This window comes from Anarhichas minor, unplaced genomic scaffold (assembly GCF_050575085.1).
Source record: "Anarhichas minor isolate MPS153535 unplaced genomic scaffold, ASM5057508v1 ptg000004l, whole genome shotgun sequence".
NCBI lineage: Eukaryota > Metazoa > Chordata > Actinopteri > Perciformes > Anarhichadidae > Anarhichas > Anarhichas minor.
In genome coordinates, this window is record NW_027466450.1 from 5,835,944 (window position 1) to 5,856,230 (window position 20,287).

The following is a 20,287-nucleotide window of genomic DNA, read 5'->3' on the forward strand; positions in this document are numbered from 1 at the left end:
CTTGCCTTCTGGTCTTCATCACATCTTTTACATCCTCTGGTTGATACAGTTTGATACCCAGTAACATGGTGTTTCAGATGAATGTGAAAAAGGAGAAACTGTCAGCATGTACAGGTCTGTGTAATCCCCATCAAATTGGCCAAATAAATTATGTTCAAGTGTTTCACATTTGATTTAGAAACAGAAAATGAAAAAGATTAGGAAATCACATTTTTCACTGCAAAAAAATTAAATGTTTAAAAAACATTTTTCAAAATAAAATGCACCAATAAGGATTTACAATAGTGGCGAGTAGTTATGAGTATTCATTAACATTCCCAAAAAAAGCCTACAGCTTTTCTATTCTATTCATAAGTCCATGTAAGGCTGTAGCTACACAGTATACATCCCGTCTCTCAAAACCGACCCGAACTGATTATTATCATCCTACATCCATGCTTTTCTTATCTATTTATTTCTACTACATCTCTGTATGTAGGTGCCGACATGCAGTCTCAGCTCAAATGAATGAGGCTGGAGTCCACTCCATATTTTGTGTCGCGCTTTGCCTCTCCAATGCATCTGATGTGATACACAGAGCGCTCCCCAGCACACAGCATTTCCCACTTCAACGCAACAACCAGGGGCTTCGTCTGCTCAGCGAAGTTGAGACAACACGTCTGGAAACGCATTGCCTGGATACTGGATTCATGTGGCACCTCCACGCTCGCAATTCTCTTTTCTTGCGGCGGCGGGGGACTTTTTTCTTTATCGGTTTGCGAAAGAAACCCGTTTTACTTTGGGAAATGCGTTGGTAGACACTAATAGTTGAGTTGCAACCATTAAACGCCCAATAATTAAGTACCTGCAGATCGACTGCAGGGGAGTTTTTTTTTTTTTTTTTTTTACCAGCAAGGATACTGCAGAGCACCTTAAACAATACGGATCTTCACAGAAGTGAAAAATGCTCAGACTAGAGACCATCATTTGCACTTTTTCTGTGCTGTCTGTTGCAGCACGAGCAGATTTCAAGGCACGGAACTGCAGCGAGGTGAGGGAGGCTTGTGTCGGGAAAGGCTTCAGCTTCACACATGTTCCCATCCAGGAGATCCCAGGTAAGGCTGGACTGACCCGTCGATTAGGCTCACGACCTGCCAAATAGAGCTTTACAAATTGCCTATGGGATAAACACGGGCTGTTGTGGAATAAACGCGTCTGTATTTAATATTAAGCTCCTGATGGGGAAGTTCTAATTCCCCTAATGTCCCATAGCAACTCATTTATGATTCAGTATCAGGTCTTTGGTTGAGTGCTACAGGGGTAGCCTGTCTCAACCACCTGTCACTCGCCAAGTTCCTGCGAGTCTTAACTGACCAAAGTTTTAGTCCTAAACTTATTATAGGCTACTCAATTACCAAAATAGTCCTAATTGACCTGACTGGGCGGTAAACAGCTGGCGCAGCCTCCTGCACCCTCCTGCACCCAGCTTGCATCATTGAAGTGACACCGCCAGGACCCAGCTTTCTGTTAATGCGAGCTGGTTCACTGATTATGTATTCATGCTGCGATATCAGCCAGCATCAATACTCAATGTGTAAAGAGTCCCCCCAGGCAGCTGTGGTGGGTATAAGATCTGTGTCCAGTAGAGGTATATGTGACTGTGCTAACCAAGCAGAGATATGAATGACCAACTGTGCAGACTGTAGCTCCTGTCCTGCGAAAATGAAGTGATGAGGTGAGGTGGACCTGCTGGCTCTTGCAGTGCTTCAGTAGCAGTCCATAAAGATGAGTCAACTGGGCATAATGTCAGCCACCACTACCCTTCGGAGTGGACATTTGAGTACCTTACATAATGAATGTCATTCATTACATGGACAGAGATAGTACATGTAAAATATACAGGTTCAACAATGTGTAATGGCTGTCATGACTTGGAAACCAGTAACATTAATACATTCTAAACAAGTATTTTTGTGTAAGTGGATATAAATACACTCTGTTTTATCAGTTCATCATTTTAATAAATTACTCGTGTAAATTCGAAAACAGTGTTTTACTGTGGTAGTATTTTCTATATCAGTAAATGCATTCTTAAATAGTATTCAGTGATTCAGTGAAAGCAGTATATTCAGCATGTTGTTATGTCTACATCTGTAGGAAAGTAATTAGGAATGAAAGGTCTTTTTTTCCCCATTATCCCATCTGAGTTGTCTCTCCAGGTCGTCATTGTTGTGCTTCAGGGCCAATCATTCTCTCTATAAAGCAGGGAATCTGGCACAAGCAAAAGGCTGCATATTTGATAAGAGGCACACCTGTTCAGAGATGGGTTGAATACCTAACTGATTAAATCCTCTGGATCCATGTCTCTGACATCACAACTAATCTGCCAAATGAGTGAAAAATGCAATCTCTCTCATCTGTGAGCGTTGTCGCCCTGAGTAAACGTCTTTTGATGTGGTCTTTGAATGAGTCATAACCTTCTGTGTCTGCCAGAGAGACGACGCATTATCAACTCCTCAGCAAATTCTCACAGTGATTGGCATGCCCTTCAAGCTTGCGACTTATTGCCTCTCACTCATGCAAACAATAATCAAGCTAAGCCAAAGTAGAAGTGGAAATACCTCCTATTTGAAAGTTAATTTTGAAGCATTACATCTTCTGATGAAAAAGTATCAGAAGCAGGAATATATCTTTGCTGTTTAAACTCTGGAGATTAATATATTGTTGAGATGATTTTAAATGTAATTTATATTTCTATTGAGTCTAATGAGAATGCAATAATTGCTCCCTTTTTTGGGATAAATCAGCTGCTATGAATTGTCATTTAAGTATGTACTTTAGTACACAGTACTTATTTAAAGACAATTGAAGTAGGACTACTGTATAGTTGGACATTTTGGAGTTTAAGTATACTCCACTGTGGTAAACATGTTTGTGTTTTGGTGTTTTACTGACAGATTACAACATACTGCACACATAGCCTTTATTGGTTTTTTTCATGTTTGTAATGTTAGCTCTTTAGGTGGCACTGAAGGGGTTAAGAGCATCCATGTGGCAGGCGGTACTCGGGAGTTAATATTCCAGTCGGGTTAGGTGTAGAGCAGCTCTTAAAGCTTCCCATATAGCTTATTTTTTCTGTCAGCCTTACAGCTGCCATTAAACTCTATTCATTCACTGATAATTAGGCAAAACAAATCTGGAAATGGACTTGTACTTGTATAGCGCCTTTCTAGTCTTCCGACCACTCAAAGCACTTTAACACCACATGTCATTCACCTATTAACACCCATTTAGATAGATAGATATATACTTTATTCATCCCCAGGGGGAAATTTGTTATTTACACACCGCAGGCAAAAGTAGGCAGGCGGCCTTCGGGAACAATTTGCCCAGTGAGCATTTTTCCGTTGAAAAGACGTTCAAAAGTTTTTTCACCGACTATTTGAAGATGTTGATTGAACATTTACATTTAGATTATATTTCACTGGGATTTGCACTTGTGAATTCTTTCATCCTCTACATTGTGCGAATAGTAGTATATCGTCATTTTAGAGGTAAACTAAGAAACCGCATCCACCTCAGTTGAAAGCCAATTTTGCATATGGTCAAAACGTGATCGTTTATTCAACGTCTATAAATAGTCTGTGAAAGAAATTTCATTTTTGAACCACTTTTAACCTGTTAAAAGTTGCCTGTTAAAAGTTAACCCGATTAGACTACTTTTACATTTTTAATCACACTATGTTAATGGATTCTACTTTCATTCAAATTAGTTGTTGCCCTTCTCTTTATGATCATAATGCATGATTTTTGGCCAATCCTAAAGCGCTCATGACAGCCATTGCAAATAAGAAAAAATAAATAAATATTATATAAATATAAATGATGGCAGGGTATTATTGTAGGAATATTGCGCTCAGCATCACTTGGACTGCTCAAAATGATTTGGTCAAACAGAAGCAACCAGGTCAGGTGGAAGGACAGCAGTGGAGTTGGTGTTTTTGACAGAAATGTTGTTTTGGTCCAAAGCCTAAAGGCTCAGTTGGTACAGTAATTCCACAGGACTAAGGCGATACTTCTGCCAGCTGACTAGGCCAGACTGGAGGCTGTCAACAGCTACATGGTGAAGGCATTTTAAACCTCGGGAGCATGAACTTGTGGATCGCTCTAATAGTCTTTAAGTGTTCTTAAACTTCCCGGAGCATCTCCCTCTCCAGAGAAGATTTAATTTCAATCTATTTAAATCTAGGATGGGGAATCTTCTTCAAATACAGTTTTGTTGTATTTCTTGACATTCTCATTACATCCTGACAGCAATCAATAAATTAAATACACTGACAAAAAAGTACTGTAATAAACCCATCCAATCATTTAATCTAGCCTGATGCACTCATTGTGCGTCACAGAAGCCTTCCACAAGCTGCTAGCTTGACAGCTGTGAGTGCTAACAATAGCTATGTTTGTTGTTTACATTCATTGTGATGTGTTTATGTTCATGATGATAATTTTGGGGTAGTGGCTTTGGAGGGAGGCGTGAAGGAACGACCTGTCAGTGTTGCCAACTTGGTGACTTTCTCGCTTACCGTTAGCGACTTTTGGAGCTAGTGCTGCTGGCTACTGTCACTTTAACAGACACTGGGCTGTTTTTTTTGGTTGGAGGATATTTAAATCTTACTTACTCTTGCTATTTTCTCAAGATTACCAATAGCTTGAATTCAACTGTTTACCAATTCGTTAAATATCAGCCTCTTAAATCCACTTTGTCATTGCTCTGCTTTAAGACCAGACCTGCACCGAGTCTTCCCCTGCTGTCTCAGTTTCCCTCAGTGGGTTACCCAACGTCTGAGACAAGATGGGAAGATATGCAAAGTGAGTCACACAGCAGACTGCTGGATTCAATGGAACTTCTTAGCATGTCTATGCTATCATCTGACGGCCAGCTCTGTTTACTGGAGATGGAGATGGGTCAGAAATAACGGCGCTGATATTTTGTGTGATACTTGACTGCCGGCACAACAAGGCAAATGATCACTGCTGAAGCGTGTAATGTGCACATGTTCTCTATCGTCGCGTAATGAGACGGAGAGGAATAAAAAGGGCTAAATGGGAGTGCTTTCAAAGAGAATAGCCAGGTGACTTTGTTCGCCCCGGCAGCATACGCCAGTGTTGCTGTGATGTATCGTCAGATTATTGTGACCTTCTATGTCACTCACACATGCGGAGATTGATCTGGGAGTGAAGTCCAGAGAGGAAGCAGAACTTTTGATGGGTTTGTGTGGTGTGTTTACGCTTTTACATTTCATTCTCCAAATATCAAAATATTTGTGATACAATTGCAGATATTTGGATTTTTTTTGGGGATTGGCAGTTATTGTTTGAGTTTAGATATGGTAGCACCAGTATTTGAGGGCTGCACTCTGCTAGACGATGTCATGTGAATGTCTCCCACTGAGAAGCAGAGGGGGGCACAACAGGGAGGAGGAACCCAAACAATCATAATTTTTCCCGTGGAAGAGGGGATTTCTCCAACGCTGCTTCCATCTCTATGTCATCAATCATGCTCATGAATGCCAAAATGGCCTCATGATGGGATTTCTCGGCAGGTGTTCCCTCTGAGAGCTGCAGGAAACATTGTGTCCCGCAAGTGTTTTAGGGTTGCGGCGTTGAAAGCAGAACAACACAACACTCAAAGCATATCAATTTTACTTTTGTGGTTCACTTTGAATCAATGTGTTATAATTTGCCTCACCATTAAATAGCATTTTGTACGATATTGTATGGAGTGCAGAGGTGTATTAGGTACACCTGTACAATTTCTTTTTGTTTAATGCTATCCAATAGTTTTGCATTAAAGGCCCTGAAACCTTATTTTCTCAGACAGGGTCTTACTATGAGCCGTGGGGTCCAACATGAGCACAAAACGTTCTGCCAAATTTGACCAGTTTTCTCAACTTCACATGAGATTTCTGTATTTGTGGATTAGCCCTCACTATTCCTGTGGTTTGCTTATGTTGCCAGCACTGTCAATCAAATCTGACCCAACCACACCTAAACAGTCCTGATGAAGCAGATGAACAAGTAGGAGTTTTGAGTGTTAGATGTATAATTAAAAACTAACGAGGCATTTTTTTTTGTAATGTCGCTTTTGTAATACTTTTTTATTGAGAAATTGAAGGGGCTCATTGTGAAGTTAACGTATGTCAGATATGTGTGATCTTGATCTTGGATTAGGCTACACTAGATCTCATTATATTGACATTTCTGTGGGAACAGGTGTATCTACAGAGCTGTGGGAAATGTATGTTTTCCTCCGTTCTTTGTACGTCCAATATCGGTTTCTTTTGTTATATGTTGGCTTCATCATTCATCATCATCAGATATTCACAGTATGTATATGGGCCATTTGATTTCTTCAAATGCAATATAGAAGTGGATTACTTGCATGATCACCTTCATAAAGCCATGCAATTAGCTTCTTCTGTGTGACCAATGGTACAAAACCCAAGTTATTCCATTCTATGCCCCAATGCTCTGTTCCAGCTCCCAAAAGGAAGTCGTCTGTGAATGTTGGTGTGTCTGGGTTTCTTTAGAGAAGGAGAGAAACTCATGCCTTCAGGATTGCTATTTTTTAAACACTAAAAGTAGTTTCTGGATGATATTTCTAAGCCCTAATCCTGTCTGTGACCCAAGCTTTTTTTTCTGTTTATTCTGTATGTGGCCTTCAGCAGGGTTTATGTCCAACTTTCTGTTGCTCATAACCCTGGTTGCTGAAACGTTGATACAGCCTACATCGTAAAACCAAAAGGGATTTCAGACGGTAATTATTAACAGTGCTTTTCTTCTGCTAATTTGCTATGCATGTTACGTGAGGATGATTTTTTTAAGTTTACTTTTATTTGTTTCGATTTGGCGACAAAGCTTGCTTCGCTGTAATTTGTAAATACAATAAGAATGGGAACAAAAGCACATGAAAGGGACACAGGGTTATTGAATCGTGACCAAGCTTGATGTGCCTTGTTTATACTGTTGATAAGCAGCTGTTATCATATAGGTTACTGAAGGAAGGATCAAACGCAGCCATGACGAGTTTGTCAAACTCATTTGAGATAAATCCACTGTGAAAAACAAGGAAAGGGAACATCTCAGGACAGCGTGGCAATAGCTGTTTCACGGATTAAGAATAATTTGAAATGTGAAAGAATGAGTTCTCCCGTTGTCGACCAGAGAACGAATAGACGTTATTTTGATCTATTAGTTCCTGTCAACAACTGTCCAATTAAATTCTAACCTGGAGCTACTGAAAAGAGATCTTTATCATTCCTCATTTAACAAGCTGCCATAAACACATTTCCTTTAGTCACTGATCCTATTGTTGTTCTTTTTTCTGTTTTACTTTTATGAAACTTTTGACCAGACTCTGGTCTGGTCAAAAGTCTCTGCACACTACATGCCCAATCTGATACAAAATGGAAGCATTCAACTCCTTTTGGTGGGTTACATCTTATCACCATCTCTTGCAGCCGTTCAGTTGTATTCATTTCTGAAAGGTGAGAGGTGTTGCCTTGGATGAATTGTGAGATTGACTGTCATATTTGTTCTCTCCTGCAAATCATAAAATGCCACCAGAGTTATGTTCTGTGTCTGTGAGATTATCAACTGGCTGACGTGATCATTGAGACATATTTGGCACAAATCTCTTTCTTGATATCTGACTACCTTGTCTGATTCTGTTTATTTATTTATTTATTTTTTCAGGATTTCAGTAGTCGACACAATTCCACTGTCTCTTTACAAGCCATCACTGACTTTTAGAAAACAATCCGCAGGATCAATGTGCATCTCTTCATTGACACGAGTATCAAATTTAGGCTTTTGGCTGTGAGTTGGTACTTTTTCCCCGACACCTCATCTGCCTGTCAAAACCTAGCCGTCATGAAACAAAAGCTCCCTCGAATGCCTCGTCGCTGCGGTTGGATCTATCTTTAGACCAACGTCTGCCACTCCTGTCTTGTTGACAACGTTTGGCTAGACATGATGTGCAACTGGAGAGGGTACTTATCTTTACACTGCTCATGAGGACGCTTCGGTGGGGTGATTTTCAGCCAGCCGCCGTGGGGAGCTGTGTGTTGTGCAGTTGTGTCCTCTTCCCTCTCACTTAAGCAGTCTGCTGACTAGAGGACACTTGCACTGTAACGAGGTAGCAGGGCTAATAATCGCGGGAGTCTGTAAACTAAGCTGTAAATGCTGAGTGAAAGGCAATGATCAGTGCAGGTCTCAAGGCCCTCCAGGTCTTCAAACTGCCACCAGCTGCTACCTGTAGCGCAGTCCTCCGCCATGCTCCACTTAGCAAGTTGACGCAGAAGAGAGTGGCTTGCCCGCTCACGTCTCATTCTCAGGGGGTTCCAGGCATGCTGCCCATGTGGATCGAATATCCACACCAGCCTTCTCATGCCTCCACTAGGCTTTTTATTACATGCTCCTCAATAAATATCAAAGCCAGACATAGTGCTACATATGCTGATTATGTGGTGCTTGCTATTCCTAAATGTGCTGCACATGGTGTTAGGGAAATCCAGACATTAATCTTCGCTGTAATGATATTGGTGCACATGAATATTCCATAGCTGTTACAGTCGGGGGTCAAACATATTGTACTTTTTGGTTGTGTATTTATCTTCTTGGCAAAGATATATTAGAGGAGAAATCTAGTCTTTGTGTATTGTCTTACATGTAGGGGATTGCCTCGCTGTACAATGTAAGGCAGTGCTGACGCTAATATTTTTCATCATCCATTAATCTACTGATTTCATAATTAATCAGCTGGTCTGTAAATTGTCAGAAGATTATCATAATTTCCCAGAACCCAAGGTGACATATTCAGATGGTTGTTTCATTTGTCCGACATTCCAAAACTGAAATTAATCAGTTTACTGTCACATATGACATACAATTAATGTTGTCAAAAAATGTACTCAATCATTTTGTAATTGAATGATTAATCTAAAAATGTGTTCAGTTACCTTTGACTTGTATGATCATCTTCTCTGTGCTAGAATACCCAGACTTCTCATCTCTGATCCGAAAGGAGTAGGTATTAATCGCAGCTTCGATGTTCAAATGTCACAGTGAAGCCCAGTTTTTTTTTTTGAAACGATTAACTTATATAAATAAATATGTTGTAGAGAAAACCCATTTCTCCACAACAACTTCTTCAAATCCTCTTAAAATGTTTCTTCTGCAGTGACAGAGGCCAGCTATGCATTTGTATTTCTCTCCTCAAAGAGATTTCTTTTATCGTGCATTTAAAAAATATTTCAATATGAACACCAGACCTTTGAGTCAACACTGTTTTATCATGCACACAGCCTTGCACATGGCATGTTGCAGTGGAGTTTCTTGACATATTCAAAAAAAGAAGATACTGACACATTTGCTAGGAGTATGAAACTGTTCCAGCATCTTTATTCCTGTCCTTTTTCCCTTCACGCTGACTCTCCTGAGGATGAAGAATACCATCATGCCATTGTACTGTGCTGCTTTTATTGTAGACTGTTTTATAACAGTGAGAATTCATTTCCTCTTGAACCTGTCCTCATTCACCCAAGGACATATACTCCTCTGTATCGGCATCCCCCCAGTTATTTAAAACACGAGCATGCCTTTCATTATGACTTCTGACATGACCCAAAATGTGATAGGAATAATGCCATTCCATTTTGATTGATGCAAGTTCTAACTTGAGTGAGTAACTTGGCTATTCTGTACACAAAACCCTCAAGAGGCATTATTAAAAGTGGAAAGGAAGGTCTGTGTGGAATACACCGAGTTATAGATCCATGCTGATGTTCATATGCATAGAATTCCCTCCTCATATACCAAAGTCTGATTATCCACCAGTAAGAGGATATGTTTCAGTTTGCTATATAGAGTGAGGGGTGAAACAGAAACGATCTACATCATGTGCCTTGGATGTCTGAAAGCACATGACATTGAGTTAATATGATGAATGTTATATAGAACAGTGATTTACAGCAACCTCTAGCTAACATCTTGATTTATTTTTTCACACGGAGGTGAAGCGATTGAGCGATATTAGTCTGCGTTCGGTCCGATATAATGAGATGCTTACATGGTATCATTTCTAGATGTGATGCTCATGAAGCCATAAAATAACTTTCTTACTAATTTATTCGTACAGCTTTATCCATCCACTTATTTTCTTTCAGTTAGACTGATTAGTTCATTTCTTTGGTCATGCATTTGTTAATTCACTCATAGTTAGCCTGTCCATGCAGAAGTGTTGACAGAAGTGTTGACAGTTAGCCAGCATTCTCTCTGAAATAGTGTTTGACAGTGCATGCTGCTGAGTGTTTGTGTCAGTGATATGGATTCAATCATGTGGCTAAAACAGTCCTAGTCTCACAGAGGCCTGCCTCAATCTCTGGAGGTCAGACTTTGCAACAAGATATTTATTAGGAAGTACATCGCCAGAGCCCATCAGCTATGAAACTCTAAAGGAGTTGTATATAAGCTGACTATTTGATAAGAGAAATGAGCAGCCCTGTATTTCTGGAGTTGAAATGAGTGCAGCTCTGACTGGTTGAAGGCCGATTCTGTTGCCCATCTGGCAAAGCGGGGAATTGAATTGGACAGCCTTTTCTTGGTTAGACTTCCCTAAGCAAACATTAACTGAGCCGTTTCAAACCGCAGTGAGCAAAGCAAAATTCAATAAAATAAAATGACTTTATTCCACTTGTTTTCATGCAGGCTTACCTGTTTTTCTTCAAACAAGTGAAAGTATTTGCGGAAATAAGGTGGATAAATCCCAAATAATCAAGATGCTTATTGACAAAGCAAAAATGCATCGTATATATACATGACATGGCTAAATTACAAAAAACATTTTTGTAAAACTATTGTCAAGTCTGGTTATCTGGAGCATCAATGAAGCAGTAAATCAGAACATACGTTGTAATGTTGATCTCATTAGATCTGTGTGTGGCTTCAAGTGTGAACCCAGAAAAAGTTTGTTGGGGGGAACTATGGGACACAGCAGATGGCAGAGCACATATGCTGTGGGTCTCTTTGGCCAGGTACACTGATGAATACTTCTGAGAGTTGGCCTACCTTTGCTGGTATGTGCAGGAACTTGGACACTTGATTCTCCAGGCTGACTCATAAGTTTGTAAAAGATGCACTACTGATTTATATAGACTGAAAAAGAGAGCATATCACAGACAACGTAAGTATTTCCAAAGCCATGTGCTTAGTAATACTTTAGTCTGTGGAAACTTCTTATTTTGCAAAGATTCAATGAAAAAGACCCTGCCACATTTTTTTTGCGTTGTTTGAATGTGTGGCAGACGTAAGGAGATGGCCTGACTCCAATGTAAAAACTCCAATGGTACAGTATGTTTTCACAGGCAAGGCCCAAACAGCATTTCCTGCCACTAATTCTGCTGAAAGTGGTGATTGTGCTTAAAGTTAAAGCTGCAGTCCTAAACTCATATGCACCTGTCCCTGAACCATACAGGCAGAGGTTTAGGAAGTGGAAGTTTGTTGAATTTGCACAAGATATATCACAAGTTGGTGCCCGGCTTTCAATGCAGATAGTTATGAGGATTTGTGTGATTTTATTGTTAGAACAGTTCAAGACTTCATTGCCGGCCCGCCTTGCTACTTATATTAATGAAAAGAAATGGTGAAGACAGCATCTGTGGCTGCAGTTATGGCCGATGAATATGTTTTAACACATGCTAGTGGCGTAGGACTTTGTCAAGTCCACAGAGAGGGAGAACAGAGGGAGAGTTTCAGGTTCAGGCCTAGTCGTTAAGTGTCGGCCATGGGGGCCATGGGGGCCACTTATGTGGCTGTAAAAATGTTGCAGTGACAATTTGAAGGTGTGATCCTGCCAAGATATCATGTAAAAACAAGGGACATTGCAAGGGGGAATGTCCAATCAGTAACGCTGTCCAAAAGTCTGAGCCATCCAAATGTATTGATGAAATGCATACAACCTTCGTCTTTGGATGGAAAGTAGAAATTACCTCTGGAGATTCTACAAGACATAAGAGGTAGAGTAAATGTTGAAAATGGGATTGCAGAACCAGGATGCTTTGGCTGGTTCTCTCCATGTATGTTGGCAGATTGCGTTTTCACAGACCAGTGCAACATTTGTTACCAAACCTGACCTTTTCAAAGGTTATTGGCAGGTGCCACTAACGTCCAGGGCTAAAGAGATTTCATCGTTCATCACACCATGGGGGCTGTTTTCCTATTCTGTCATGTCGTTTGGGCTGAGAAATGCTCCTGCAATAGTTCAGACCCAGCTGGTTTGGCTGGGTCTGCAGCTTATTTAGATGATGTTGTGGTGTATAGTGACACATGGGAAGTTCATGTTCAACATCTGAAGGCATTGTTTGACTGGTTGGCGGAAGCAAATTTAACATTAATTTTACTGAAGCGACAGTGACCTATCTTGGCAGGGTTGTAGGCCAGGATGAATTTCGTCCTGTGCAGGCTAAGATGGAGGCCATTGATAAATATCCCTCAGTCAGAAGAGAGTTGATGTGGTTCCTAGAGTCAGTTGGGTATTACCGCAGTTTTTGCTGCAACTTTTCCTATGTAGTGACTCCGCAATTGAAATTGGTGCTGGGGCTGTCCTCCTATAAGAGGAATGGGGAATTAAACATCCTGTCTGCTTCTTCTCACGTACGTTTTATCACCACCGGCTAAATTACTCAGTTGTTGTGAAGGAGGCACTGGCTTTGATTTGGGCACTGAAGTTGTTTGACGTGTATGTTGGAGCATCATTGTTTGTTACTATTCATACAGATCATAACCCGTTGACGTTCTAGACCAGTATGCAGAATGGTAACAAGAGACAAATGTGTTGGTTGCTGTTTCTTCAGACCTACACTTGATGTACGTCGTTATAAAGGTTGGGAGAACGTAATGGCAGACGCTCTTTCAGGTGCACCATTTTGATGTCATGAGGTCCCTGTAGGTGGGGGGTGTAGTGGCTGTTGGCTGTATATGATTACCTGTTGTGGCCTGCCTCCGTTTTCCCTCTTTCAGTCCTACTGATTGCCTGGCCTCGCCCTCATGAGAGACTGGCTTCAACTGCTAGGAGCCTTTATCAGCTGGTTGTTCACAAAATGGCAAAATCTCTCTCCCTCCTGGAGGGCTGGTGACTTTCAGGCACCCAAGTTTTTGTTTGGTTTGATTATGTTTAATTGTCCTTTATGGTACAGGTAATGTAGGTTAGCACTACAGTTTAACAGCACACAACACTACTGACTTTACACACTAGTTTACTTCAGTTGAGTTATATTTAATAAATTAACTCGTTAACTTTAACTATTGCTGTGTGGACCGTCCTTCTTTGTTATATTCCTGAACGAGCTGGGTATAAGATGTGTTATCATTTTGCTTTGAGGGACATGAAAGTGTTATTTATCGTGGTCCTGCCTCCTATGTGTCACATTTAAGTTGAACCTGTTTGCATCTGCAAGAACAAATGCGACCAAATAGCATTGATGTATCAAAAAAGTGGACCATATTATTGTGGATGGGGGAGGAAGGAAAACATTATGCATTTAGTTATTAACACTGAATCTTGCAGTGACAATAAATTTACATATTTCAACTGTATAATTGATCAAACAAATTCACATTGAGCCGCTTCACATGTGAACACTTCTTAACCCTGGTGAAGGATGGGGGAAAGGTCACCGATGCTTACAACAAAGGAAATCCTGTTCATATTGTATTTGCAGTCCATAAAAAATCAATGCTAAGATCCCACTATTATCAGGTATGCATTGTGAAATGTGAGCACATATATGTTTAAATATTTGTGTGGAGCTTCATCAGCAGTGATAATAAGCTAACTCATTTTAACTAATTTGACTAACACGCCATTTTAATACAGACACGAGAGTGGCATTAAGTAATTGCGAATTATGATGACAGCTTGTATAGGTGTTGAGTATGCTGAGTGCATGCATAAACCACTCATTAAAACTCAGCTTTACATTGTTTACAGTGTTGGTGTATGGTTAACATTCGTGACATAACATTAGTATGTATTAAAGCCACCTCTTGTTTTGTTAATATTTTAATGTGAGCAGGATCCACTGCTCTATATGCAACATCTGGTGCCATGTGGCTCGAGGCAAAGTGAAGTTATGCATCCTGCTGTTGGCCCCGGACAAATAAAGGACAGGGAATGGGTTAGTACAGTGAGGTTAGACTGGGACAAGTCTCTTCTTTTCACCCATACAGCCCTCTTCATCCTGAATGACTTGCCAAAGGCCAGCTTTGATACAATTCCCTCTGAGCTACTAAAGTATGGCTCGCTCCAGATCATGGACAGCTTCAGGTGGAAATCAGACTTGGTACCATACCGGCAAAAAAACAAACAAAAAAAACTCATCTGCATAAGACTTTGCTTAGTGCAGATCCAGTGAGTGAAAAATCAAGCTGTCCCAAAGCTGTGCTCAGACATTTACTTGAAGAAACACTTTTGTTTTTACAACTGTTTCCACAAACCCTTTGCAACTCTCATGGGTCACCCTGAGATCGTTCTATTTTTCGGGACCTGAGCTGATAGAAAAGCTGATACATTCTTACAGCTATAGTAAACTTCGTCACAGAAAACATTTTTTTAAATGTATACAGGTATCCAAAGTTCTGTGACGTTACAAAACAAAATACTGGCCCTGCCTGTCATGGTGGGTTTTTACATGTCGGTGTGAGTGAGAGACAGAAAGAGAGACGTATTATTTTGACAATTTATATCACGCCAAAAGGCTGTTTAATGATTCACCTCTGCCTAACGCTGCAGCTATAACAGTATCTTATGCGCTTTTGTGTTGTAGTTGTACAGGCTACTTAAATGAACTGTGTCGGTGCCAATTTACAGTTTATTTAGAGAAACGTGCTGAGTTCCGTAGGAATGCTAACAATGGGAACTGTATTCAGCCAATAATGTATGGCTACTGATTTGAGGGCATTGCAAACTCTCCAACTACTCAAGGTACAGCTGCACTTTTTAAAATCTATTTTCCCAAAGCCTTGAACCAGCAACATGTGTACATTGTCTCCAATAGCAGACCAGAGCTAGTGTTCACGAGTGTGAAATTACTACAGTACTGAGACATACACTGGTCATACAAATCAATGACAGAGAAGTGGATCATGCCACAGGACTGGCTTCTTTCTGTTCCATTATATACAATCGATTCTTTGGGGGTGATACTGATATGAATGTAGTGAGCAGCAATTTATATCCCTAATCCAGTCCACCATAAATGTTGCACCTAAAAAATGTTTCAAACGAGAGAGTGCCTTTTCTGAAGAAAGAAGAAAGGTCCTGCCTTGGCTGGAGAAGCTGCAAGTGAAGAAGCAGCTGTAAGACCATTAACTGTAGGAAGAACATGATTATGTGGACTTTGAGATAATGAATGGAAGGATGAAAGAAATGAGCAAAAAATGAGAAGGCAAAGAAAAATACTATCCTCACTGCAAACAATTTCACTACAGTAGCTATGAATAACATCAGCGGTCCCATCCCTTACCATAAGATTAGCGGATGTCACTTTCGCAAATACAGAAACACACACACACACACAACAACATGATTTACTTACTGGGCCCTGTGTTTCTAAAATAAGCCTGCTGCTGGTCCAACTCAGAGATAACAAATCATTCAGTTAACTTCAAACAACAAACTAAATACAAGTTAATGTCCACTTCTAGATGTTCATCATTCTCTGTTTCATACTGATGCATCTGTCAATAACTCACGAGATTACTCAATGCTGCTGTTCCTTTCCTGCATGCTTTGAGACATTTAGTCACCAGGCTTTTGTATCTTTTGGTTGTTTATTCAAGTCGGTTGTGTTTCCTGTGCGCTCTTTATTGACCTTAACCAGAACCAGGGTACAGTTCATAGAAATAGTTTGTTTGTTGGCTCCTGCTGCAGTGAATCAGTCTCTTGATTCTGGTCCTGTAATTTATCATCTTTGTTTTTATCATTTCAAACGCAAAGCTTTCTAAATTCATTAGATCTGTCTGTCCACAGCTAATCAATAATTCTACTGGACCCACCAGTGCTCATTCATGACTTTATCCTCAACGACCTCTCGTAGTTATGGGGATTCACAATGTTTTGACTGCTGACTCCTCACTCACGCGTTGCCCCAGCAAGGATTCATTTAATCTGAGTTTTAATCTGAGTTTAGAAAAACTAGGTTTAAAAGGAGTAAATCCAGACTTAGAATTTAGCAGAGCTCTGTCGCACAAATACAAACTAACCTCAGTAAATCCAAGTTTAGACCAAAATGAAATATAGTTTTATTAATATGGAGATGCCTGTTTACCCAAATTAAAATAATTTATAATCCTCTAATTTCTCCATCTTTAAGAAAAAACTTGTGGGTGCAAAAATGATCAAATAATAGTAGATAAACACGCACAACAGCACCGTGAGGAAAACCTTTTACACAGTAAAGTAAAAAGAGACTTCCTGTTCAGCTCAAGAACAGTTTCCTTTCTGAACTGGTATCTTGGGAGAAATTCAGCAGCAGCAGCATCATGAAACTCAACTGATTGAGTCTGTCCCTTAACTTTTTGTTCGGAACTTGATTTAAACCGGTTTAAAAGCCTAAACCCAGCAATCTTTAAGATTTAAGTCCTGGTTGATTCAGGACTTCTGTTTGAGTGTAAACAGTTTCATCTTTTCATGTCAACACTGTAGAGAATAATAAAATGCATTTATTTGCTGTAAAATCTTTATAGGACACGACAACCAACTTTAAGATGCTGTGTTTTTTCTCTGAACTGTCTGGCCCGCACCCCATCCTGTCAGTCGCTAATGTGTGGTCTGCTCCACTAGATAGATTATCTGGGAAGCCACAGTGCTGTTTTAACCTTGGCAAGAAAGGTTGTGTTACTTTGCAGAGTGGCGAAGTCCCTTGAAAGCTTCGGCTTTTTGATGTACAACAGTCTTATTTTTAAGTGATGTCTTTGCCCTGTTGAGACTGCTGGAGCACACACTAGGTTTGTTGTCAAGATGGATTTTCTTTTCCTCCTCTTGACATATCTGATGAAAAGGCTACACTCTAAATGTGTAGCCCGAGGGACTTGCCAGTAGACTGTGATATTAGCAAAGTTCCTCAATCCATCCATAACTTTACTACTTTACTAAACTGAACCGGGGCTGTGATGCTGAAATTGTGAGTTTCGTTGCGGTATGGGCCTTATCTGACTAAACATCTGCAATGGGAGGTCCACTTGAATGCTCCAGTGTCATTTTTGCTCTGGAGTTTCCCTTTTTATCAAAGATCAAAGCCTTTTTGTGGAGATGCATACCCAAGATTAAACCGTGTATAAATGTCTCCTTATTTTGACAGTATCTAATTATCAGACACTTCCACACATCATGTTTATCAGAACTGTTCATGGGGAATTGAAATATGTAACATTCCCTATTGACATGCTGGACAACACCCACTGCCTACTGTGACATGAAATAGCACATTGATGAAATATTTCTACAAACAAACTCACATGAAAATGATGAGACACTTTCAACCACACATTTCAGTTCCATGCAAGTAAAAAGTAATTTTATTTGTTTTGTTTTTGCTTGTTGAATATAAATGATAAGTACAATGTTATCTATGTTATCTTGATCTGCAGGACCCCCGCAGCTCTCTCTCTTCCTCTTTGGTATTTCTATGTAGAAAGTTTGCTGGTTGGTGTGCACATGGCAGTGCTGGGTGCAGACAGTGACATGCTTATGATATTTATTGTACAAATTCTGAATGTTGCAGTTCAAATCTTTAAGATGTTACCTCATGTCACCATTTGAAGACGCCAATGTGCAAAACGATCTTGTGCTCTCATCATACTGTTGCTCACTCAGTGTGGTGCTCACTAAGTGAAATCCATTTCTTCTTCTGCTGCTGTGCAATCTATCGCTGCATTCAGTGAGAATTGTACAGCTGCCATCTGCCTATAGCTGCTTCCCTGATTGGTAGCTCATGCTGATTGTAGACGATGTACATGACATTTGCATTTTTTGAGGGGACATCTGATTTTGTTGTACTTTGTTTGGGGAAGAGAAATGTGATTTATTATGTGTGTGCTGGGGACATGATAGTTCAGCTTCCAATTTAATTAATTGTGGGCGTGTGCATCTGCACTGTAGATTGCAGTTGATCCAAATTCTGACGATCCAACTGATCCCCTTACCGTCGCCTAGTTTATTCATACCGGTATGTCGGATTTGTGTCACACCTATTCTGAAAATACGGTCATTCTGAATATAGCCACAGCCCATAATAATTTTAGTATCATTTTTTTGTTTGAACCATTATTTTTTTTTATTCCCACGTAAAGTGGGATCACAGTAAACACAACCACCTCATCACGAGCTCATTAGAACTCTTAGGGCAGCCGTCCGCTCAGAAATGACAAACAGCGTTGTTCAAAAAAATGTGACGTGATTTTGGGCATTTAGTGTCAACGCATTTTGATTTTTAAGATTAGACGGACACTAAATAGTGCTCTTTGTCTTCACCTGGTGGTTACACAATGCCAGTATCCCAGCTTTTCTTTTGAAAGTACAAAAGAATGAGCTTTGTCATTATGTAAAGTGTGTTCAAATATCCAAACTACCATTACGGTACTATTAAGTAAGCCAGAACAATGTTTAGTGTGTCCCAATAGATGGTATGTCAAATGCAGTATTCCAAAAATACCAGGATATTCTGCTGCATCCGGTGGCATTTTTGCTGAACTGAAACCAACATGCTTTTCTGCCTAATCTGACCCACAATCCTTTGTGCATACTGCATGGAACAGTGTGTAAGGGCTGCTGCAGTATGTACTAAAAGTTAAAAGGAAAAGTGTGCGATTTGGAACACCGCTGTAGTTACACAATTCCCAAAGGTTGACTTGCAGATTGATTAGCACTCCGATTTGTTTTGTGCACAAATCTTTTGTCGTCAATATACTTCGACAGGTTTTAGACTGAGTCTGTTTTATCTGTGGCTTCTTTAAAATGGCTGGTTGGGAAAATGAGATGATGTAGATCATTAACTTTTGATTCACTTGAGTATTTTCCCAATGTCATCAATTATGTAATGCTGGAGAATATTTTAAAGAAATGTATTATCTGTTCTCCCCACTGGATTTAACTTTGATAAGCCCTTGGCAATGATACCTCTTATTGTCAAACCAAATGAGAAACACTATGTTCTTCTTCGACACAGAATCATATTAAATCCTACAAGTCACAAGCCATTATATTACCCTGTCCATATCTGAAATGAGTATCTAACTATTTGTTCAAAAATAATTGTACAAAATTACAGTGAAAATGCACATTTCATGCAGCGGTAAATGATCCCTGACAACGGTATCATGTTGGTGACACTTTAAATGTCAGTCGGTTTGTGAGAGTTCTGAGAAAGTAAACCAAGGGTTCTGTGGGTTAGGAGTGAATATAATTCATTGGCATGTGTTTTATGCACATCTACTCTCCCCCCTTTATTTCTTTTGTCTAGTTATCTAACAAACTGAAGTTCCAAATCATCTGCACAGTGACCTTTGACATCACAAAATGGTTGCCGTTAAATCACAGTCTCAAGAGCCACAACATTTTGCCGACACCATGTATGATTTTGCATTTGAGAAGTCTGGTTGTCTATGGGAACAAAGCCAATACCAAAAACACAGCGTATTAATGGTTTAAAGTAACCAGTGTCTCTTCCATGGAAAGTAACTAAAGCAGCAAAAGGTTGCTGGATTACATCACACTCATTTGTATATTTGTGATGGCATTGCATAACTATTATTAAAAAAAGAATATGTCATAATTAACTGACTAGCTTCATCATTAGATATAACGTTTTTACATGTTGCCATCTCATCAATATGCATCTAAATCTAGCTTACCTCTATTTTCAAAACATATGCTTCCGTATAGACTGTGGAACTGAAGTGTCAAGAAGATCCAGACACTAGACTGACTGAGTGACTAGGTGGGGATGAGGCATTGCAAACCGTCAATTTGCATGCACACGCTGCTAATTAAGACGTGATGGTGGGATTTTGGAAACCACAATCCTGCACACTTTCCCCTTAACATAGAAGGCTGTATGTGAGAACATAAAAGTTAAATACTGTTTTCAGCTCAAATGACATGTGTCCAAAATGAGAGCTTTTGCTGTAAAAGTTTTATTGAATCATTGAGTCATTTTAAGCACCCAAATTGCTGAAGTGAGGCTCAGGATTT

General features: G+C 39.9%; 1 protein-coding gene across 1 annotated transcript in view; it reads left to right on the forward strand.

Annotated features, from left to right (window-relative positions):
- Positions 1 to 294: 294 nt before the first annotated feature.
- The window catches only part of LOC142962765 (glypican-6-like), a 74,519-nt gene continuing 54,526 nt past the window's right edge, over positions 295 to 20,287 (forward strand). Inside the window, exon 1 of the mRNA XM_076103403.1 lies at positions 295 to 1,094. Within this exon, the coding sequence (XP_075959518.1) occupies positions 944 to 1,094 (151 nt within the window). The 5' untranslated portion in view covers positions 295 to 943. The remainder of the gene's footprint in view (positions 1,095 to 20,287) is intronic.